Source organism: Brienomyrus brachyistius, chromosome 25 (genome assembly GCF_023856365.1).
Source record: "Brienomyrus brachyistius isolate T26 chromosome 25, BBRACH_0.4, whole genome shotgun sequence".
NCBI classification, from domain to species: Eukaryota; Metazoa; Chordata; class Actinopteri; order Osteoglossiformes; family Mormyridae; genus Brienomyrus; species Brienomyrus brachyistius.
The window spans coordinates 11,873,875-11,897,882 of record NC_064557.1 but is presented as its reverse complement, the minus strand read 5'-3'; the positions used below and the strand labels follow the sequence as shown (position 1 = coordinate 11,897,882).

Here is a 24,008-nt window from a genome sequence, read left to right as displayed (position 1 = left end):
TGTTTCTTGAGGAATCACATTAAATTTTGAATGCTTAAATAGTCATTCTAGAAAGACGGTGACAATGAATTTGACTGCCGAATGAGCAGAGAGAGGCAGTCTTTACGTTATTTCACATATTTATTACTTTGGTCACATTTCAACACACTTTCCCCTCCTCCCGGGTCATGCATGAAGCATTATCGAAACACACAGCAAATCAGCCGTTTTCCCCGTTCAGGGGGGGGGGGCTAACCGCAGGGAATTGTAAAATATTTAACAGAGGTGAGACACACACTGTGCAAGGGCAGTGCAAACCCTGAGGATGAGATTATGGACAAGGGAAGTGAGGCTTTAGCAGACTCATTTCAAGTCATTCTGGACAGATCTACAGATGATCATGCAGGAAAGACCCACTGAGAACCAGAGTAGACCACAGCCACATGACCCAGTTTTCAGGCTAATGCAATGCAGGCTGAGGGTGAGGTTCTTCTGAACTGGCCCTCTGCCTAATCTGTGTATCATTAGCAATTTCATGCAAAGACAGAACTTCTCCAAGACAGCGGTACCTGAACTCATGGGAGCCAACAGCACCAGAGCCACTGCTGGGGGAACTACAGGCTGGGTTCTGTGATTAAAAGACCAAGTCACAGAGCTAAATGCCTCCATGGCGATGCACTCAGTCAGAAGCTCACGATCATTTTACCTTTATTAGTTTCTAAAATAAAAAAGGAGCAAGCTAGATCATTCTGGTCAAGCCACAAGTACAAGAAACATCGCGTTCAGTGTCAGGTTACATACTCAGGCAGCAATACTGAAATCTCAAATGCATGTAGAAAATAAGAGCAGGAAGCACACGGGCATTTTACAGCTCATATGGCGCTCAGTGGTGCTTCATACAGTTCCCCCATCAGGCAGGGTAAAAGGATGCAGGACACCATCACTGCACTTCTGCAATCTGACCACTGGAGGGAGCTTCAGTCCTGAGTACCTTCTGTAAGGCATCCAGGTTCCCATTTCAAATTACAAATGGGGAGAGGGGGGAAACGAAGGGAAAAAAAAAAAAAAAAAAAAACCTTTTACGCTATACCCCACTACAGTTTTCCTAATCTTGTCAAAAAAAAAGTATGCAAGAATTAAACAGTGGGATGCTACGTAAGGGCCCTGAGAAATGATGCAGGATATGTTTGTTTTCCACAGAAAGGCAAAGGGCAAGGCGGTCCTTGCTTTGTAAGTGCTTCTGTGCAACAATGTCTTATGTTACAGTCAGACACTCCAGCTGGATGGACCTGTGGCAGACACTGCCCTCCCTCCCTCCCCACCCCTTTCCTTCCAGGGTGTGCTCAGACACGCCCCCTCCCCCCAGTGATGCTATCTGGGTGAGAACATAGAGCTGTGGGGAGACTGCAGGGGGGACGAGGGAGACAGCTTGTGGGGGCTGCCCACATCCCCGTTCTGCAGCTTCCAGAGCAGCTCCTCGTTCTCCATAGAGAGCCGCTTGTTCACGCTGGATTCCTTCTGCAGGATCTGCTGCAGGACGGCCTGCTCCGTGGAGAGCTGCCTATGGATCAGACAGCAGAGCGTTAGTGCATGCCTTTCCCCCCCCCCCAACACTGCCCCCTGCTGACGCCACCTGAGGTGGACATGCTTTCATGCCTAGCAGGGCAGAGCATAGTCCAACCTACAAATGCTTTCTGATCTGCATCTTTCCAGGGTACCGTGAACTCAAATGTACTAGAAAAGTACAGTCAGTCGTGCTACAATGCATGATAAGACAGTAAATCTAACATGACTGATATTAGAACCCAACTCCAATACAATATGGAATGTCATTTGGTTTTGCATGATTTTCATTTGAAAAGAAATGCACCAGGTGGACTACAACGCGATACAGACATAGCGAGAAACACGACATGCTATCCAAGTAAATGATATTGATGTCTGATTTGTGAAAGAATTGTTCTTTTGAACCAGTTCTTTTCAGTGAATTGGTTGAACCAGTTTTCAAATCTAAAAGAATCCAACTTTTTGTACATCCATGCATTGCACAGGTCAAAGTCTTAGATTCTAAAAATGTAAAAATATTTCACAATTGCATGAAAACACAGTTGACAGCAAGTTCACATTTGCTTTTCGTAGAATGTAGCCATGTTGCTTTCAGGGCCCCTCTGCATACCATAATGCATAGTATTTGTACTGTGTGCTTGCCCGACCACATGGTGGCTGTGGCTCATTAATTCACACTAAATGGTGCTCTATGTTCAAAAGATGAATCATAGTATGCCCCAAAGTAAACCAAGAGCACCACCTAGTGGGGTCAGAAAATACAGCAAATGGTTCATGAAGTGTCGTTTTGGTCATCACTACTCCTGACTGTCGGCAATCGGCAACTTAGCAAGTTCAGAACGTGCAGTTCAAGCGGTTACTAGGAAATTCTGGTAAGACCCATAGGAGATGTTTGTAATTTATCAATGCATTATTTAAAATGCATTTAATTACATTACTGGCCACAGCTATCACTGTTATTAAATTAATTTTGTTTGGCATAAGTTATGGAGTAACATTCCCCTAACCTCATTTTTCCAGCTGGATACGTGTATTTTCGTGAATGTGAGGTGTTTCAGGATTGCATTAGTCACGCTGTAGCAGGACTGATTGTAAATGCAAAACTGTTGATTACTTATGAGAACCAAAATTACACTTTACTGGGTGCAGACTGCTAGTCCTGACTATTTACATCATCAAAAGCAACTCATGGTAAAGGAACAGGTTACAATGTGTATGCGCTCCCTGGGGATTGAACCCACATAATGCTCCACTTATTGAGCTACAGAAGCTGCCAATTTAGCTGGATTTATTCATAGAGGCAGTGTAAGCAAACTTGTGGATGGCGATGCTCTGCTGCTGCAGGCTACTGAGCAGTAACCAAAGGGTCTGACCCTGATCCACAGCAGGATTAACAGCCACTCTGAGGCAGTATTTTCAACGTAGACACCTGCAGCCACCACAAAGTCAATGGGAGTTTCTCCATGGTGCTGCTCACAAGTTCTTTGGAAAAGTATATTCATGTAAATGGAAAGAATCCAACTGTGTATCTGGTATGCGTCAGAGCTATAGGTGCTGGCATGTTTGGACTGACTTGTCACCTCCTGGAGACACGTCTAGCGACTGTCTAATGAAGTCTAAACCCAGTCTGGTTTCCCTGCGTGTGGGACTCCCAAAACGAGAGAGTGAAACCCGGAATGGATGGGTGAGGGAGACTCCAACCTCAGAGCAACAAATTCCAGGGGAAACACTGTTGACGTCAGACGCATGTCAGAGAGGAATTCGCTCCACCCAGGTTTAATAGCTGCAAGCTGTTTCAGCCCAAGCCAAGATCACGTGGATTGAACGAGCAAGAATGAGTGGTGCACACGCACACACGCAGCCTGCAGGGAGAGTTGCGTTACCTTGACAACGCTGCATGCTTGTCCATCCGAACCCTGTAGTCCTCATTCTCCTGCTGAGCCTTCTTCAGAGATTCCTCCAGTTTCACATTAGCCTCGACCTGGCACGCATAATCAAGGCTTTCAGTCACCATATATCCTGCAGAGTCTGCTGCCATCGCTGTTCTGCTAGACCTGGAGGCAGTGCGCCCCCCCCCCACCCCCCAGGCACCCTAAGAGCATGGCAACCCCCCACCACCTGCAGGAGGAGAGACCAAATGTCCCCCTGAAGGTACACTGATACCTCATTTCTTGCTTGGTGCCTTGTGAGAACCTGCCTGTTCACCTGTTTCACCAGAACAGAAATGTTACGTAGGTGAAAGTGAAAGTAAAGGTCAATCTGTATTTCGTCTTTTGGATTTATTTTGTCGAGAAAAAAAAAAAATTTTAAATAAATTTTCCAGAGTATGACTCGTTGCACCCCGTCTATTCCCTGTATTCACTTTGGACTTCGTAAGGCTCCCCCATCTGAGCGTGTGACTTTATTCTCACTTGCTGCTTTACCGCTGTCCTTTTAAGGATTGTGCAATAAAAGTCTGCTAAAAACTAAACTTTGCAGTCTGTCTCATCTCTTCGCCACTCGAATACTACAATATTTTATTTATTCAACCTGCCATTTATAGTTGGTTACACATATTTATACTTTATTATTAAATCTGGACAGCAGATCGATCTTTTGTTTTGTTCAGAATAAAGAATGATGTAATCTTCTTCTGTTAATAAGCTAGCAAGTTGTTTCACTGCCAGCACCGCCATTATTAGACTAACTATATCTGTTATGGACTGAATTTTCCGGGTATAAGGAAGGTCTGGACGCCATAGTCCGTTACGGTGCCACATTCTGAGCCCAGCTCTTCTGTGGTGCCTTGCTGGAGCCATTTTTCTGGCCCAGGGCCATTTTTTTGCAGTGGAAACGTGTGGAACCAGAACTGGATAAAGAAAAGGTTCAGCACCAGCACCGGCACTGCGTTGGTGGAAATGAGGCTTTTCAGAGCCCAGATATAAACAGTTTCACGAACAGTGTGCACAGCTTTTCTGCATTAGTGTTCAGACTGCTCCCACGTCACCCCTGCACAACCACCGTAAACTCGAATGCATGTCCACACAGCACGGCCGAGCCGCCCCCAGCTTAACACAAGCGGCCCAAAACAGCAGGGGACTGGGGTCAGTTGCATCCTGCCTCACCAGCTTGTCCATCTGCATCAGCTTCCTCTCCTGCTGGTGGAGCTGCTTGGTCTTGATGTCCAGCACCACCTTGAGGCTCTCCAGCTCCTGCTCCAGGTACAAGGTGTGGGAGTCCTTCTGCAAAGCAGCACATCCGGCTCTTGTTAGACCAGCGCCATCCAAACCAGTACCGGTGACTGCGTGTGAGCATCATTCTCTGAGGGATACCATGACACACACAAGCACACAGACTGGCCTAGCTCACTGCCGGTGTTCACTGGCTCACAGGGGGTCCCCCATCAGCACGCTCACCTGATTTTTCTCAGCCAGCTTCCTCCTCCTGTCTTCCTGGACCTTCAGTTTCTCATTGAGGGCGCTGTTCTCCACCATCAGACACTCAATCTGCTCCTGGAAGGAGAGGCTCTGTGATGCACGGTGCCCCCCGGCCATGCCGACAGTGCTGTGATGTGGTGCGGCGGCGATCGGCTTACACGCAGCGTCTGGCTCAACACCTGCATGTCCTCCTGATGCGTCCTCCTGTCTTCTGCGAGGCAGAGGAACCGTGGCCGGTCAGCACCGTACAGACAGGCAGAAGGCCACCGCACCGGCAGAGGACACACCCACCTTCCAGTGCTGCCTCGTAGTGCTGGGTGAACTTCTCCACGGCCTCGGCATGACTGGTCTCCATCTTGCTCTGCTGTGCCTCTATCTGTGAAGGGAATGCAGGAGTCAAAGAAACAGCCAGCAGGGGGCATAGTGGCTGCAGCTTCATATTTCAGTAGGGAAAAACTACTTTGCTCAGTAGTTAAACACACAGCCTGAACTCTTAAGATATAAAATCAAGAAAGCCTCAGAGGTAGGGGGGAGGTCATGGGCCTACCTCCTGCTGCATGAGGCCCTGGTAGTGGTCCAGCGCCTCCTGGTACACCCTGGTCTGCTCCTCACACTGTACACTGAAGAGCTTCTCCAACTGCCGTTTCTGCTCGGCCAGCTCACGCTCATGCTGCTCCCGCGCCTCCTTCAGGGCGTCCTCCAGAGTCACACGCACCTCCTCCTTCTCCTGCTGGAGACGCTCACATAGGGAAGTGCGAGTGCCTGGAGTGGATGGGTGGGGGGAATCAGTTGGCCCCTGAGTCCCCCCACACACATGCGGGCAGGCCGACACACACTGAGGACCCCTGGCTGATGATCTAAGTATCCCCACTCTAACCATCACCTCCACAAGGGGGCGCTGTAACAATGCTGGCAGGAGTCGGGATGTCCCTGAATGACCCTCCCCTGATCAACAGAGCTAATGAGTTCCGAGACCTGTCAGCAATTATAACCCCCCCAAAACAGTGATTTAATTGGTTAAGGTGACTAATATTAGAGGCTCTGGAGGAACAAGGCGCAGAGAGATCAGCGGTGTGACCAGCATTAGCAGCATCGTCAGAGGACGGGGACCGGGGGCTCACCTAGCTCCACCCGCAGATCCATGAGCTCCACAGAAAGCTGCCTCTTCTGCTTCAGGTCGTCTTCATGCTGCGACCGAGACAGTCGGAGAGTGAGGTGCCACACGTGTGTCACCACGGGGTCGACAGACACACGCTCCTAGAGCGAGGAACCGAACAGAGCCCAGTGGCTCTCTGCGTCAAGCCAAACATTTGCGCTGAGATTAGATACGGTGACACACCTGCCCTGTATAAACTCAGCGTGTCCCTAAAGCAAGACCCACGTGGCGGCTGGACCCAGCTGCCCTCCCGCTCAGTCAGGCTTTCAGTGTGTGCAGCTTTGGGCGGCTGGCGACTGCAGAGTCACCCCACGTGAACCCCGCACATCTGGCTGGCCGACAAAGCAAGAGACGAGCACCTCTCAAGGCAGGCCGCAGAGCATCAGCACTGACGGCAGTAACAGAGGAATCGCGGAACAGACGCATGGAGAAACGGCACAGAACGAGAGAAGAGTGAGTGACAGACGGAGAGGCGGAACGGTGTGACTGCCAGACAACCAGTCAATTGCCCAGATTTTAGGGCCCAAAGATGCCCCCCCCCCCCAGATTATCCAACACATTTAAAAAGTATCTTTTTGATACCCCCCCCCCCCCAAGAAAAACAAAGTCAGAAGCTCCAAGAGGAACGGGGGAGAGCGAATCACCTTCCTGCCCTTGCGCGGGGGCTTCCTGCGGCAGCCTTTGCTGCCTGCCGCCCCCATCGTCCCGGAGGGGAGGGGAGGTGGCTGACCGATCGGAAAGCAGCTGCTGCCTCCGGGTCCCTCGGAAGTCGTCTGTCGGCATGCTTGAGGCAGCCCTGCTCCCTAAACGGCCAACACGAGGCCCAGCCTCCTTCCACCGCCCTCGGCAACCGTACTCCGCCTAAGAGCTGCACCTGCACAACACTGTCAACTCAAGATAAACATCCTTGTTTGGCTTGCCAGAAATAACACCAACCGAACCAGGCTTAAAAATCAGATGGCGTGCATTAAATCTTTAGGTGTGAACCTGAGAGGGGCTGACTGTATGAACACACAGTTTCAAGGTAGTGCTTCAGCCATTACGCCAGACAGTGACCAGTGGAAAACACGCTGGTCCTCTAGTAGGGAGAGAGTGGTGATATCTATACAAACCCCTGGGCACAGGAGATACACACTGAACAGCTGTGCCCCACCCCTGGGGGCAGGCCAAGCCAATACAGGGCCCATAAACGAACGCATGGAAAGAAAAGGTCTTCAGCTGAAAAACTACCTGCAGCCCCTCCCCTGGCCCCTCCCCCCTGGCAAGCGGCCGCTCTGGTTCGCTGGGACGAGCCACATTCCAGATCATGCCCGGAGCCCCACTGACTCAGGTTTACTGCTCAATTCTCTGCTAACTATGCAGACGAGCAGGAACAACACGCTCCAGCACGGCCCTGCTGTTTACACTTTATTTACTGATGCATTTCAGCCTCAGGTGCCACGCTCACCATCAACTGAGAACCTCGAGAACCACGCCCCCCACAGGCTGCATGCAGAGGTGAGCCACGCAGAACACCTGCTGCTGACAGACAGATGAGAAACTGCCTCAGGGAGGTGCTCACCAGCAGACACACAATGGCTGCGAACTGCCGTACGAAGCCCAGGTCACGGGGCACTTTGTAAGCAAACAAATGTGTCCTCGCAGTAAAAATATACCAGTTATAGCCACAGCAGACAGCGGCAGTTGGCGAGGGTGACAAAGAAAAGGCTCGGGCTCCATCGCCTGCATGAGCTCCTCTCAAACTGATTCACCAGGTCAGTGGAACCTGCTGACAGCCCGGGCATGTTGGTATCCTACCTGAGCAGAGATGTGCTGCACTACCACGGTCAGGGCCTCCACGACACGTGTCACAGAGCCCAGCTGCTGCTGGAGCCGCTGCTGGAGCCGAGAGGCGGGCCTCGGTCCGGGAAGCTTGGGCTGAGCCAAGGGGGGGTCCGGCTGGCCATGTACCCGGGGGCTCCTGAGGGAAGACCTCAGCCGGCTCCTATCCACTGTGGGAGAGATGCTGCCTTTAAATGTGGGGAGTCCCTCTGGACAGGAACACACCCATAAAAGTGCGCCAAGAAAGCATTAAAATGACCGGCCCACCCAAATACCCCACTGTGGTCAAACCAGTTAACTAGCCCAGAGTATTCGCTCTAAATATACAAATGAATACAAACAGACAAAACAAAAAAAAAAATGGAACCTGGCACACAGTGACCTGCGGGTAACACGCCGATTCTCCATGCCAATCCGAAGCGATCGCATGCCCAGCCATGCGTGTCAGATTGAACACTCGGTACGTTAACATGCTCAGCTAAGTCGAGCTATGGCTATAACTCAACACCATTTAAATCTGACTACTGTCCTTGTCCCAGTAAACATGCACGGGAAGGGAATCGATTTATTGACCAAAGTACGTCTGATTTTTCAAATACCGCAATGTGATTTTGGTGTAATAAATATTGGGGTATTTATGAGTCCAACATAAATTTCTCATGAACTTTTCACGGGTTCACAATCTAACAAGGATTATACTGACTTTAAACATCTTGAAATCTTTAATCTTGAAAATGAATAATTAAGATTTCGAAACTTCCTAAGTTTAAGTAAAAATATTTCAATGAGACTCCGTACGCTATAATGTCCGTGCCGAATTTAAGGTAAGAAAGCTAGATTAAGATCAGGATTTGACTAGCGATATAAGAATTGGATATGCATTACATGCAATGTTGGTATTAATATATTAATATTACATGCCAGCCATTTTTACTTTTGGTACCTTCTTGAAGTACGAAAAAGCACAGTACCAGCTGCGGCCGAGGAGCGTCCTTTAGTGGAGTGGCGAATTTTTTTAAATAAATAAAAATTAAAAAAAAAAAAAAAACAGAACAGCGTGCATCTCATTTTATTTGTGGCTATGGTGTTATCTAAAGGTAGACAACACCGCCATATGGCGCTGGAGTGTGCCGACAACGCGACCTCTGCTGTGCTTGAAGCTTCTTCTGTGTGCCATCAAAGTGCTTCAAGCTAATTCTGGGTCAAAGTTTGGGGGGGGGGGGGAACTGTGGAGCATGCACAGAGCACCTAAGCCAGTTTGAGTCCAATTGAATACGTGCATGCAGGAGTAAATATTGACTCCCAGTCGCATTATCTGAGTGTCTTAGTCCAACTTGGAGTCCGAAATCGATTTAGTCCAACTGAAATTGTACCAACATTTACATGTACTTTAAAAGTCTGCTTTTAGTCAGACTCACACAGTATTTAGATTTTCTTAGCGTGCATGTAAACGTTCTGAATGTATCTCTCTTTGGTGTGGGACCCTTTTATGTCTTTGCATAAAGACCCGCCTGCTGACTGTGGCCCACCAATCCAGTCCAGTGTCAATCACCATGGTAGAAGACTCTTCGAAAGGACCAATCAACTCATGGGAAGTCAAGGCATGCCAATTCAATCATGACCCTTGACCTTTGACGTCGGCCTGGCCAGGATGATGGGCACTATCGGAGTACCACCAACAAAAGCGATAGGACAGGAAATCACAGCATGTGGAGGCTAGTAACTCAGCGAGTCCGATTTTCTGCATGCAGTTTCGAAACTTGGCAAATTTAAACAAGGCTTCACAGTTTAACTGTATCCGTTAGGCAACGTACAAATGCACCAACATGCCATTTCCAAGGTCCCAGGGCTCCCCCCGCTGGTCTGAGGTGTGTACTGCCCCAGGGTCACACTGCCTCTGCTCTGAGCAAAACACACTGAACACGTGGAGCCCATTCAGGCTCATCTTCACACTTTTAGGTGGGTGCATGCGGGGCGTAGAGAGAAGGTGACTGGCCCGTGTGCTCAGGGATGCCCTGGAATACGCACCTAATGTCACCAGTGACAAAGATGGGACAAAGGTATGAAGCGGCTGAAATCACAGGCTGCCATGTGGTAATGCAGGCCTAAATATCATTCAGAGGATGGGAAATCGAGGCATGTGGCCCTGCCTGCGGAGGGAGCTTTACTCAGAGGGCAGTCCAGCACCGAGACAGGCGGTTATGATCATGGGCCCTCCGAGCAAATCCCCCAGGGGCCAGTAACCTTTAAATAAAATGCAATTTAGTCAACCACTGCACCATCTACTGGCCCCTAGGTATAACAACAGGCTACATACAGGCATGCCATGTGGCTGCAGACTGTGGGGTCTATACTCCCACCATTAATGTTTTGTATGTGAATTATGAGTGTAAGGGGAAGCCGGAAGCCCCCCCCCCTCGGGGTGCACACTACCCCTACCAACATGAAGAGATTGGGGGGGGGTCTGTCTGCAACCATGTGATTAGACGCCAAAGCGGATCAGTGCTTCAAACAGCACCAGATGCATTTTGGACTGGGAGGGGTCATTTTTAATTATTTTTCTTACAGAAGGGGCACATTAATGAGGCAATTAACAAGCACTAATCACCAACACCGCCCCCAACCTACTTGGCACACGATGGGCCCCCCACGAACATGGCTGGAAGTACTTCTGGGCGTCATGCACACAAAGCGAGATGGTGAAGATGCAAGAGAATCGTCACCACACCTCCAGCTGTGACCCTTTGTTTCCACCTGTGTGTGTGTGTGTATGGGAGGGGGGGGGGCTTTAAACCCCAAACAGAAAACTGAACAAACCATGCAGACAGGCCACGCCTCCTACTCACCGGGCCACATTTCATAGGTCGAACCCAGTCACCCGGAAATACGCAGTAAAGCGCAGCAAGGTACATCTACTACAGTCTGGGGTTCTCAGGGGTTAAGCCAAACAGCCCCTTTCCTTTCCAACATGAGTGTAGCCTATGGTGGCTATTGTGTTTACAGCTTCACACGGTTATGGGACACACAGCATGGAGAGGGAACCCCGGGGCTGAGGTGGATGTATTGTGGGGGGGGGGGGGGGGGGGACCACGACCACCATCAGCAAACATGGCAGGAGTCTGACACACAGTGGTACTGCAAAGCATTATGGGAGAAGGACCATTAACAAGGCCAAACCCCCACGATGCAAACCTGTCACCAAGACCATCATAAGCAAACTGAGCAGGTGTGAGGCCGACAGTGGCATTGCTCCAGTTTACCTTGTGTAGGGGTGGGAGGGTGCTGAGTTCTTGCTGAGTTGGTCCTTGGCATGGGGCTTGCGGCTGGCCTTGGGGGGAGGGTACTGGGACCGGCTGTTGTCTGGAGTACTGGAAACAGGGAAACGGCCATTGGTGATCCTTGTGTGGAAAGATGGGGGGGGGTGCTTGTTCTTTCTCACACACACACACACACACACACAACCTGGGGTTGCATTCCGCCTGAATATCGGCTTGGCGATGAGGGGCTTGGTTCCAGTCCTGGGACTGGAGGTTCCCTTACTGATGCCAGGACAGGGGGGGCGCTCATCCGGCCGGGGAGCTGTAACAGAATACAACACATTTACAGAACAGGGGGCTGAACACAAAGGCAGCCCGTCAACTCCTGTCTGCCGAACCATCAGGCCCGAATCTGCATGGGACCCTACCGGCTGGGGGCAGGGGCAGCTTTATACGCAGCTGTGATCCAAAGAGCACCCCCCATTTCAAACTGGTCTGCAGGCCGGCCTTCACTCACTGGAGACAGAAAGCCAGCCCTGGCCCTTAGCGACACCCTCCAGGACGCCCTGGTGTGTCCCCATGTGTGTGAGAGGATCAGGGACACACAGCTTGTTTCGGAGACTTACTTCTCTAGAGTAGGATCAGATGGGGCCATATGAGGAAGGCGGGCCGGCCCAGGGCATGGACTGAGTGCGGCGCAGGATACCATCTTCCCCCTCTTAATGGACTGAAACGTGCCCACCCTTCTGAATGCCCGTCTATCCAAAAGCAGGATTTGCATAGAACTTGGGCCATAAGGTTCCACTGTATGGCCGCCTTCTGCTGCTACTGGAGGAATTCCGAAATCCGAACTTTGACCGTTGCCATAGCAGCAATAAGGACAAAGAATAAATCGACTGTGTTACAAAGGGCAACTGTCACCTAAAGCTCTGCTCTCAGAGGTCCCCACGAGGGATGGAAGCCCTCAGCGTGGGACTTAACATCACCCCCTCCTACCCTAACAATGGCCGCCTTGTAGCCTTTCCCCAATATTCACGTGGGCACTACATGGACCCAAAATGACGTCAACACACACACACACACACACACACACACACACACACACACACACACTACAGTACAGTACAGTACAGTACAGTCAGGCAGTGATGGGAATGGCGCAAAGGAACACAAAAGATGGCCCGATTTTAAACGGTGCAAAAGTCCTGAAAAAGTGTTTTGGTCACTGACACACAGCGGTGAAAGCAAGGTGACATGGAACCCGCTGGAAATTGGTCGGGCTGGGAGATTTTGGTGAGGATCAATAAACTCATGTTCGTGTGATGCGGGGTTCAGTACCTGAGAAAGCCATCAGTCTGAGCCACAGGACGCTAAAGCAGATCACAGAGATATTAAGCACGATTTCCCACACTGAGACAGACAGACAGACAGACAGACAGACACAGACAGACAGAGACAGACAGACAGAGACAGACAGAACCCAGGAGGTGAGCAGAAAAAAAAAAGCAAGCATAAGATGAGCATACACAGGAGAACACGCAGCTGCAGGTGAGCAGTAGGAGCACATCTGTTAAAGCAGGACCTTGTGTTCATGCAGATCACCATGCACTGGGCTGGGAGACCACACAGGGTCCTATTGGGACCCAGAAGCCTTTAACGTCCTTCCCCATTGACTAGTGACCCTTCCCCTTAGCGTGATCGACTCTGCCAACTCCCGCAAACCGCACTCACCTGGACCCAGGGACGAGGCCACGAGGGGCTGGGGGCCGCGGTTACTGGTCTGGGCCAAGGAGCTGGGGCTTTTTGGGGGTCCCTTCAAGGGCAGCCTGGAGGAGGAGGTGGGTCGGCTGGCCCGGTGCCTGGGTTCGTTGACAGCTTGGTTGCAACGGCGACACCGGCACGCTCCGTCAGACGCGTCTTGGGCATCCCTGAGGAGCACATTTAAGTTCAGAGCCCCAGTTCTCCGCCACACATGATAATCCCTCCCCACCTTCCTCTGTGCGATGATACACAAGCGTGCTCTCCCCCCCACGTGATCCTGAAGCACAGGCATTGTTCCTTAAATAGGCGAGGGGAGTTGTCCCAGCACACGGCGCACTAGCTAGCTGAGTGTTTACAACACCCTAACCCTCCAGGGCCCTCCCTCCTCCCGGCGCCACTACTGGATCACCATCAGAGGAAACCCCCCCCCCGTCCCAAGCCTCTTCCCCTCACACTACGTGGCTTTGAAAGTTCTAGAACACAAATGTGTACCCATAGCAACCCCCTCCCCCAAGGCCTCTGCGGACACAAGCATTGCTCATCAGCAACAGGAAGGCTGTCCTGCGCAGATTAGCACTCTGCAAGCCCTTGCCCCTTACTGGCCGGTTTTGGTACTGCCTCGCTGCTCGAGTAATACTGGCATCCTCCCTGAATCATGTTAGAAACACAGTATGGGCATAACATGGTGGATAAACACATTTTACCCTCACAGCGGTACGTTTGCTCACGGCCGGAGCTCACAGTAGAACAGAACACACACAAACTTAACAGAAATCCACTGTGTGGCACAAAGCGGAGCAGTTAGTACAGCTTTCCGGCCCTTTCCATGCAAGAGGAAGGAAACAAGCGGCCGATTGTGCAAAGAAGATGTGCTCCGTGGAACATGATAGCCTCCTAGAGGAGGAGGAGCGGCTTGGGTTACAGGCTCTGCGCTTTAACCCCACGGACGCCAAGGCCGGGTCTCCTGCCACAGCATCGCGCACGGCTCTGTACTTCCACACGGCTTCTGATGGGAAAAGTGGAGGGAAGGAGAGATGTGGGGAAAAGGGAGTCTGAAAGAGAGACTCCATGCTGGCACACGGAGCGGGTCCTTACCGTAGCCGAGCGGCACCGTGAGGGCAGAACGGGGAACCGGAGCACATGCCGTTTCCACCATGGCTGCCCCGGGGAGAGCTTACATAACCGGCTCCCGCTCCCTCCCAGACACAGACGCACAGCTGCCGCCGCTAACAGCAGCTCACGCTGAGCACTGAGCTTATTGCAGTCAGGCTGACGCTCAGCACTGGGGGGTGGAATGCTGCTGAAGGCATTCCCTCAACCACCGACCCACCCCCCGAGACACACCACAGTGTGGGCAGCCTTTCCTGTCTTGAGAGCACTCTTTCTCTGCCTCTCCCTGTCTCTCCTTCTCTCTCACATACACAACCCCCCCCCCTCCCTTCATGGGCATGTGTGAAGGCAGGAAGATCTCCAGTCCGTCACTCACCTGCAGGGGACGCAGTACTGCCCACAGCGAGGCGCAGTCCCCCTCCCACACTTGGCCTCTCCCTGTCCGGCACTCCTCCTGGCCGTGGCCGGGCCCCAGAGGGCGAGGGGTGTGGCGCCTGGAGGCCCCTGGCCGACACGGCCTTGGACCTGCTGGGCGTCCGGCTCCCACCGGATGTATCTGCGGATGCCACCTGCAGGAGGGGGCTCACTTTTAGCAGGCAGGAGGGGTGAACAGTCACACTGCATTCATGCCCACCCACCCCCAGATTACAGATCAGTCTCCTCCTCTTCAGTAAACAGCCTCAAGCAGCCAGTGACTTTTACACAGAGACGGGGAGGCAGGGGGGTCCACCCAACTCACAGCGCAGGAATCTGCACCCCCGGTGGAGACTGCTACATTCATTACTGCTCATGGTCTCTAGCCACATTTAGTATGTTCAGTAAACATTGCAGAAAAACTGATCCTTTACTTACGGAGGTCCGGCGGACCGGGTTCCTGCCGCTCACTGCCTGCTCCGCCTCCTTCCTTGGGCCCCGACTGGATCCTCTTGGGCCCAGAAACTGGCCCCCCGCTTGGTCTTCGTGGCAGGAGCCTCATCTGCCTTCCTGGGGAATGCCGTGTTCAGGCTGGATGAGGAACGGCGCCGCTTGCCCCGATCGGACCCGCCGGCACTCGGCGGACCAGCGCCGGCTGAAGAAGCAGGAGGCGGCGGCTTCTTAGGGCCTGTCACAGACACCGCAGCAGCAGCCTTTACGGAGACGCTGCTTGGTGTCCCAGCTGGGACTGGCTTCGCTGTCATCCGGAGCTTTGCAATCTCGAGGTCCGGCAGCTTGGGGAACCTCCGCGAGTCCCAGCCTGGCCATTCCTCCCTGGGCGGGACCCGGCACCCTTGAGCCTCTGGCTGGATTCGGAGGTGTCCCATGCTGCAGCCCTCTGGGCCCCAGGGCCGGGCTGCTGGACCCGGCTTGGCTGATCTGTGACCGGCGCTCGAAAGGCGGGATGCAGAAGTTCTTGCTGCCTGACTCCAGCACGGGGGTAGAGGTTTGAGCATTGCAGCTGGAGTCGGAATTCGAATCAAAGAACACGAAGGTCTCGCCAAACAGGACGTCTGACAAGCTGCCGTGAGGCTGTGAGGCGCCGCTCCCCGCGTCAAGGGCCAGATCACCATCCTCCTTGCTCTCGGAGGACATCTTGGAGGGATGTCGATTTGCAGGAGAGCTCCTGAAGAGTCTCCCATCTTTATTTTCCTGCCGCACTCCAGTTTCTATGACTTTATCGATGTCACAGATGTGAGTCTTTTGTAGAAGGCCCTCGCAGATGTCGGGCGTCACTGAGGACGTCCCCATGCGGGGGGCTCTGGCGGGGCAGCGGGTGGACCGGCCCAGCAGGGAGTCGCTGAGCTGCTTGCCGGAGTCGCTGAGGCTCAGGCTGCTCCTCCGCATCACCACGTCTTCAGAGCTCGTGGACATGGCAGAGTCCCCAAGGACCTCACCAGAGCTCTCGTTACGCGTGTCGGCCTGCCTTCCTGCCTCCTCATTCAGGACATGGTCTAGTGGGTGCTGTGGGCTCCCTTTGGTGTGGTCAGGGCCGCCGAACTGAAGGACATGAATCTGGTTGCCATTACAAGCCTCAAGGTCGGTCTTCAGGAAAGTGATGTTGCTTTTCCACGGCACCGTAGGACCGGAGGACACCGCCGCAGATCCCAGCGTGTCCCCACTACCCGGCTTGGACAGTAGCAGCGGTTCTGGCCCGTCTCCCTCCTCACACTCCAACATTTCCACATCCAGCGGGCTGGTCAGGATGCCTTCGCTCAGGCTGCTGATGCTCCTCAACGAGTCCGACTCCTCACAGGACGCGACGTCGCAGTTTGGGTTGCCGGGGCGCAGGGGCAGGTACATGCCTCTGCACGGTACCTTACTCATTTTTACCGTTCCTTGAAAGCCTGCTTTATGGACTCATCCACTTGGCTGTAGGGCTGGAGGCAAAAGCTGCAACCTGGGGGGGCAGGGGAGGGGGAGAAAGAAAAATTTTTTTAAAAAACGCTACGAATCTCTATTCCTGCTGGACATGACAATCCCCAGGAAGCTCGGCCTGGTGATCGCTGTCACAGAGTCAGGCATTCAAAGCTCCTGTTCAGATGGAACCCAGGAGCAGTCAGCAAATTAATGACCAGGGGAGGGCAGCCTGTCACACAGGAGCAACCCAGCACAGGACGCCGTGTGAGTGTGAAGAGCTGACACTGCCCTCCAGGGCCAATAGGGCAGAACTACGTCCAACAAACTTAGGTTACTCCAATTATTTAAAAAAAAAAAAAAAAAAAAAAAAAAAAAAAAAAAAAAAAAAAGTTGGTTTGTTATGTGTACAGGATACATCACTAATCTGTATCTGAGGGGTTTGTCAGTCACCCCTGGATAACCCTGGCAGGCCACAGGGAGCTAAATTAACCAGAGAATTATCCCCACATTCTGAGTTAGCTAATGCCTGTCTGCAACACCAGGGTCACAAGCAAACACTGCACGGCCCCTCAGTCTGCATAGCGAGTTTCATTAGGGCCAATTACCCCAATCTGAGTGGAAGATAAGGCGCCCCTGTTCATTTGGCATGACGTCCAGGCCAATTTGTACGTCATTGCTTTTGTACAATAGTAGTCTGAGGCCCAAGAGGCGGGTCCTGGTGGGCGGGGCCTCTGTGCTGAGGGGGCGGGCCTTAAACCCCCACCTCCCCTGTCAGCTTCTGCAGTGAGGCCCCCAAAGCGGAACGATAAAAATCAGCACGTAAATCGAACCTGTAATTAAAGTCGCACGATGTCAAAGTCCGTAGTGATTCCAAAGAGCATCCCATCTCTGGTAAACAGTACTCTGATTCACAAACATACAGAGAGCTGTCAAAGCTCACTTTGTTAAGTGTTTACCAAGATAATTCGGCCCTTTAGACAAACACTGGAGCCGGTGAGGGCGGGGCCCACTTGGGAGCAGCCATTTCTATCCTGTTAACTGCATCAGCGAGAGTAATGAGACCAACACGCCTAAATCCCTAAGGTGCCAGTGGGAGGGGGCCATCACAGCCACGCTGTCAGGTTACAGTCAGTGTGGTATGCCCACGCCAGCCCCGAGAGTCGAGCCACGATACCCATGATGAATTTGTAATGCGGTTTATGAGACACCAAGCATGCCATCAAAGATGCAGGAGGTGAGGTCATGCAAGGCAGGGGCAGCTTGGACTCCACACCCCCCTGACAGGAGAAAGAGCTCCTCCCCCCTCCTTAGCGAGCCTAATGCACCCCGAGTCATCGTCATAGACAGTGCAATAAAGCACACAACTGTCAAACCCGCTACAAGGTTCCAGCGTTTTTGGGGAGGGCAGGGGCATGAGTAAGTAGCCTGCGCATTTTAACGCAGCCGGATCGGAAATTCACACAGGAGCAACATCTACTGCCACCCACTGGCGACAGGCAGCATGACAGATGCGACCAGTTCTCCATATACGCGAACAGAACAGGCAACCTTTCAGCACTGCAGACAGTCAGGGACCCGACATCGCCAACGGGGCACTTCTGAATATCTAACCAGCTGGAAATTTAACCAAGATGACATGTGTATGGAGTTTAGGGAACAAAACAGGCTGGGGGGGGGGAAACTTACTGTACTCATATTTGCAAAGGTGTGTAAATATTAACACAACACAACAGAAACTGTGACAACGTATTTATAATCTACCCCAAAGTGTACAAACGGGTCTGGGGGGCTGGAAACATCGAGCTGGAATAAACAGACCGGTTTTAAGAATTTAAGATTGCAGATGCAGTGAAGCTGCTGTTTCCTGCCACAGGGTTACTTATCCTGTGTGAATTTGGTGCCTGATTCTCTGTCCCCTCCCCCATTGCCAATGAGCAGAGGCACATTTATGGTGAGCAGGAACGGCATGGTCTGGGAGACACATCCAGGATGCATGACCTCCGGAAGCTCCGGCTAGTGAAAGATGGATTAATCTTTTAGTGGGTTTAAAATTGGCCACTCTGCTGGCGCGCGCACACACACACACACACACACACACACACACACACACACACACACACACACGTGCGCTGAATGAGCTGTGTGAGCCTACACGTCATGAGAAAAGCATGATGAGGGGTATAGGCAGGCTGGCAGAGTCAGAGTGTCACAGACACAGGCTCAGTGCTGGTACCCCCCCCCCCCCCCGTCTTTCAGCACCAGGAGTCAGTAACTCCCCTTGATATTCAGTACCAGCAGATACTGAGAGGTGCCGGTACTCAGAAGAGAAATCAAAGGGGTGCGAGTACTGAGTACAAGCGAGTACCGGCCCACTTCAAGTACTGAACCTAAAGAAGCAAAAAGCACGATCAGATGCAGAAAGAGCTGGCTGGGTTCCTCCTCGGCGAGAAGCCATCACTGATGAGGGAACCCAATGGATCACAAACATCAGAAGGGCACCTGGTGCGGGATGCCAGAGGCTGATCTCACTGCCTTCATCAGCACTTGGGCCCCAAGCAGCCCGAGAGATCCCGGCAACGCTGTCCAGCAAACCACAGAATGATTTAGAGATTAGGCTGCGCTTAGGCAGACCACTGCAGTGTGGATTCCGAGCCCTAAGCATTCCTGAACCCGACTCGGAAAACTGCAACGATCCGAAGCCCACAAAGCGGGGGAAGGGAAGTCATTACTGGTGTCGAAAACCCAGACCAACAGACAGAATAAGGAGCTGGAGCCAGTGGAACTCAGATAGCAGGCAGGGGGTGCGGCAGTTCCTGCTGATTCACGGCACAGCCAGGAACCCGCCACGCACACTGAAGCAGCCAGCCGCCTGACACACACTTACCAGGCCTCAGAGGACTCGGATGCTGGGCTGCGGCTGGACGAGCTCACCGGGTCAGCTCGGCACACTCCGGCTGCAGTCCGAGACACAGACCGAGCTCTCTGGGGCAAGGGCCCTGGGACAGGGGATGCTTGTGTCTGCAAGGCAGACGATTACGATCTGCCAGCGGTGATCAGCCCGTTCCCCCAGCCAGCCACGACGGTTCAAGGTCCAGTGGAGCCCGGCTTTCTGCGGGGTTGAGCAGAACAAACAATCACCTGATCCAGGGCAGGCAGCTAGTGGGAGTGGCCTGAGCCATCACAGCGAATCAGCATTCATTGTCGCTAAGCAGCGGGGAACAGCCCCCCCCCCAGCTCTTTCTCTAATGGGGTAGTGGAGCAGCAGCAATGCAGCTCTGTCTGGAAAGTGACCAGGATACAGGGGAAGAGTGCAGGCAGAGCCAACAGAAGAGGGAAGACTAAATTAATCGTGGAAAACCTGAGAGGTGTAACACCCCCCTCCCCCCTTAGCTACACATTAACCCAGTCTAATCCAAGCACAGGCCCATGAACCATGCCACTGCTCTCAAAAGGGAGAACCCACCCCACCAAGGGCCCGGTTTGCCACTGTGTCTTTTCACGTACTAATTTAGAAACACCACCCTCACTTTTACCAGGCAGCCCAGCAAGCAGAAGAGCAGCACCTCGACGACCCCGAGTGACTGACAGCCGCCCACAATCTGGCAGAGCCCCGCTGCCCCCCTGACCCCACCCACCGGGTAGGCGGCAAACTGCAAAACATTCACCGAGCTCGGCTCCTAAAAAGGCATCTGCAGGACTCAAGGAATGTCCGCAGATTTAAGGGTGTCATGGCCCACTACATCTGACAGACAGAGACACATAACCACAGCATCGTTACGAGCTCCTGAGCCTAAACAGTTCAGTCCAGTTTCAGCTGTCGCCAGCAAGACCGTGAAAGTGGGAATGTCACTTCACAGTGATCTCTAATATTTAAAACCGCGCGACAGGTTAAAGGGTGAAACGCAAAGTCAGCCAGTACACAGCTTCAGCCACAGCTACCTATGGGCTTCAGAGGATCTCCAGCTCAGCATGGCGACCCACACAGCCACGAGATGCCCCCCCCCCGCCACCCACAGCTCTTCCAAAGTCTCGTCACTTGTGACTAGAATCATGATGCCGATGCCAAAGTGTCACATTCAACACAGATGTGATTTTAATAAACCCTGTAACTGGTACCAGCTCGAGTCTGAAGGCTGATTCCAGGTCAGTTGATGAAGGTGATTAATACTCCTGGCCGTCACCCGGGTCAGTGAGGCTGGTGTTCCTCTGTCCAGCTCCGAGAGATCTAGAGCGTCAAATCGTTAGCGTCAAGCTCTTGGTCACAAAGCAGCAAAACGAATGCTAATCAGCGGGAAGTCACTGGGGAGGCTAAAAGCCAAAATAATCTATTATCTCCTTCATGAGACTTTGCCCCCTTCAAGTGAATTAGTGACGCCAACTACCAGTAATGAAGGGTTTGACTGGAGAACTTCTAAGTCTGAGGAATGGAACCTTAAAGTACTTCACTGGGGTAGGGTATAGGTAGAGCCTCACTTTAGTGGGTGTCAAAGAACATCACACCGGAGTGCTGAATATGACCTGGAGAGAGTAATCACAGAACATGGAGGTCAGATTGACCCCCTCACTCCCCCCAGGACAGCTCTGACAAAGATCAGCCAAGTCAGGCATGAGAGCTCAGCTCTTATCTACACGACCAACATCGCCAACTGAACAACCTAACCGCAGCCATCAAATGGACACGTTGGCCCCACACTGTGAACCAGCTGGAGACCTTGTTCCAACACACAACCTTTGGCACTTGACTAAGAAAAGCTGCCTAATGGTTTTGATTGGGTGCGGCTCAGTGGTGGGGGGTGCTAGCCAATTAACAGTGGTTAAATAAAACTTTGGGGAACGATTGGGGGGTGGAGCAACATGAGTGAATCTGTTAGGTCTGTACTCCCAGGGCCAAAGTTCAGCACATTCAGAGGGAGACCCAGCCTACGGGAGCCTCCTGACAGCCTCTGGGGACAAGCGCTTAGCAGCCTGGAGCAGAATAATGATCCATCACTGCATTCAAGACCCGCCGGGAAGCAGAAATGGAAGTTGTGCCTCTGCTTGGGCATTCCTGGACTGGAGGAACCTGACAGCACCTCACGCACCATAACAACCAGATCACACTTACCTGCAGAACCAGCGTCACCCCAGAGGGAAGGGTAACTCTAAACAGACGCTCCACAGCTCATCAGGTCGTGCACCGAGGTCCGGTTACATCGGATCAGCTTTCCCCTGCACGCACTCAAGCAGAACCCTATGTGTGATGGAACCAGCAGCCTAACCCAATCCTCAGGGGCACCTAAACATCTACGCTTTTGCTCTTTCCCAGTTCCATGCCAAAACGGTGTTTTTGCTCCCTGCCACAGTCCACATTTTTGCTACCGCTGCAACAAAAACATGGATTGTCCGAGTTCCTGAGGAATGGTTTGGACAACATGGCCGTAGTGAACAGGCACACACAGCAGGCACCGACAAGACCAGGAATAAGTGCATTATATAAGCACTCCTGCTCGCACTGCACCCTGCCCGTTCCAGCTGACCCGCAAGGTTCACATGCCAGAGCAACTGATCCAGAAACAGCCCTCAAGGGTGAACTTGGCAAGACTGCCCTTGGTATAAATCCCCCCCGCCAAGTTCTGCTGCACCTGCATCCGTCACCAGCCTTCAGTAAAGGCTTAAAGTTTGATTAACAGGCTTGGTTGGGGCCCCTTTTCAGCAGAGGCCCCTGAGCTTCACGCTAGGTAACCCTGTGCATGAAAGTGCTCCCCGAGGGCCACCCATCTTTGATTAAAACGTTCCCTTTGGACGGCATCCAGCATTTTGTCAGAGTTAATCAGGGCTGCGGCTCACAGACACAGACACAGACATCAGGCAGACAGTGTGGTCAGGGAGTGCTGCCCAAAAGGCCTGTTCTAATACGACAAGAGGCACAGCAGCCAACAAACTGCCAGTGATGCACTGCATTACTGACCAACTGTATGCAGTCTGCATGGCGACACACAGTGCCATCAGATGCACACTGGAGATAGTTTCTCTCACATTATTAAACAGGGCAAACACTGGCATACTCCCAGCCCAGAGTCATTATGCGGATCAGGTGGAAGGACAGGCCACAGTGTGGAACACCCCCACTCCAAAAGCAGTCTGTACAACGCAAGTAACTGTACTTTATTATTTCAGCAACTCTATACTTTTACTATTAACAATATTAGCAATTCTCACTTTCTACTCACCTTCAATAAAAAAAATCTGTACTTTACACTAATTTATGACTATTGACAACCATTGTTATTACATTTTACATGGCTGACCTAATTTTGCCTACAGTAGCATAGTAAAATCACAAACAACTGCAAATACATATGGTTTTGGCATTGACAAGGCAGGAGTACTTGATGGATGAAACTCTGTATAGGAAAAGTAATGTCACTCTATATTTTGAGAGAAATCTCGGCAAAACTGAAGCAACGCCACTTAGTGGCAGCAAAGGGAAGAGAGACCCTTGATTTTGTGAATTCGATAAAGTATTTGATGGATCTTATCAACATTGCACACAAGTACTCGTCCCGAATGACAGTGTACCGAAACCCATTACCGATACGACGTATCAGCAGGACCATTAAAGAGCAGAGTAAACGGAACGAATTATATGCAGAATGGAGATACTTCAAAGGTAACAACGAAACCAAAAACCTGGCGAAGGAAACACTTACGTACTAAACTATCAGGAGGCGATACGAAATCAGGTTCCTATACGACACCAGTAATCTGATTAAACATCTAAAAACCAGAGTTTGACGAGATTGCGACCAGCAGCAAAACTCTGCAACAACTAAACGTGCAGCAAACACGAGCGCGGAGAGAAAACGTCACTACACGAGGTTTATCGCTTGACAACAGGAGCGCCTACCAGTATAGATCAGGAACGGTGCCGTGATGGTGGTACGAGATCTTTTAAAGGTCTGTGAACCGCTGCTTTAGAGGTTTTATACTGACGTATAATCATAATTAACCCGCCGATATATACATTTCCACAGACTAAAAAACGGTAATCAGCAGTCCCCAGGTGGCAAGTGTTTTTTCGCAAAAAATTACCAAATTTAAAGCAACAGCGCTGTGTGGCAGCAAAGAAGGATCTCGAGGGCAGAGTAACGCTAAAAGTATTTCATGAATCTTTTTGAAACTTCCCAGTAACACTATACAAGTAATTATCTGGGGGCTATTTCATTTAGAGATAACTCGTACTAAAATCGAAGCAGTGTGACTTTGTGGTGGCACATGAAAGGTCAATCATAATGTAAATCTGGTGAACCTAATTAGAACATTGAGACAAGTGACACAAAGCTGATCTGCTCATAAAGATTTTTTGGAGAGTGGGGAGACTGTGTGGGGGGCAGAGATTGTAGAGGATGGGGGGGGGGGGGGTGTGGGCGGAGGAGGGGATTAAACGGGAGTGACAGGGCCATCTGAGGAATACATTGCTGTCATTCTCACAGCACCTAGTTCTTCTTTTTGAAAACTGATACAAAGAGCTATTATATATATAGCGGAGTGTTTAATACTATTTTACTTAAATCTGCATTTAATACAAGCTTAAGTATTAAGATACTTAAGTCGCTAATACAGATACTC

At 51.6% G+C, this 24,008-nt stretch overlaps 2 protein-coding genes across 8 annotated transcripts in view; both read right to left on the bottom strand.

The window, feature by feature from the left end:
- Positions 1-101: 101 nt before the first annotated feature.
- mtus1b (microtubule associated tumor suppressor 1b) lies at positions 102-15,051 on the bottom strand. Of its 2 annotated transcripts, XM_048995855.1 has the most exons (14): positions 14,919-15,051; positions 14,443-14,635; positions 12,927-13,123; positions 11,401-11,517; positions 11,199-11,306; positions 7,915-8,108; positions 6,083-6,149; positions 5,509-5,723; positions 5,253-5,337; positions 5,120-5,172; positions 4,941-5,036; positions 4,650-4,766; positions 3,429-3,526; positions 102-1,540 (listed from the first exon to the last, which is right to left on the bottom strand). In XM_048995855.1, exons 1-14 carry the CDS (start codon positions 15,040-15,042, stop codon positions 1,351-1,353), a joined length of 1,854 nt encoding a protein of 617 aa, XP_048851812.1. In that variant the 5' UTR covers positions 15,043-15,051; the 3' UTR covers positions 102-1,350. The 2 variants fall into 2 exon arrangements, with proteins under 2 accessions (XP_048851812.1, XP_048851814.1); XM_048995857.1 differs by lacking the exons at positions 14,443-14,635; positions 14,919-15,051 and adding an exon at positions 14,052-14,247.
- Positions 15,052-15,161: 110 nt separating this feature from the next.
- Positions 15,162-24,008, bottom strand: part of LOC125720430 (uncharacterized) — a 284,101-nt gene continuing 275,254 nt past the window's right edge. For 2 of the 6 annotated variants that reach the window (XM_048995871.1, XM_048995867.1), the window contains one exon: positions 15,162-16,440. In XM_048995871.1, coding sequence (XP_048851828.1) covers positions 15,162-16,367 — 1,206 coding nt within the window. In that variant the 5' untranslated portion in view covers positions 16,368-16,440. Of the gene's footprint in view, positions 16,441-19,284; positions 19,510-21,504; positions 21,809-23,093; positions 23,116-23,286; positions 23,545-24,008 lie in introns of those variants that run through there. The other 4 variants (XM_048995868.1, XM_048995869.1, XM_048995872.1 and 1 more) reach the window with 4 other exon arrangements.

Coding starts and splice junctions, on each gene's coding strand:
- mtus1b (XM_048995855.1), bottom strand. CDS start 15,042: ATGAGGCTCCTGCCACGAAGACCAAGCGGGGGGCCAGTTTCTGGGCCC. Junction 5,724..6,082: donor GGATCTGCGGGTGGAGCTAG/GTGAGCCCCCGG, acceptor CATCCACTCCAG/GCACTCGCACTTCCCTATGT. Junction 3,527..4,649: donor TGATGCAGATGGACAAGCTG/GTGAGGCAGGAT, acceptor TATGCGTGCCAG/GTCGAGGCTAATGTGAAACT.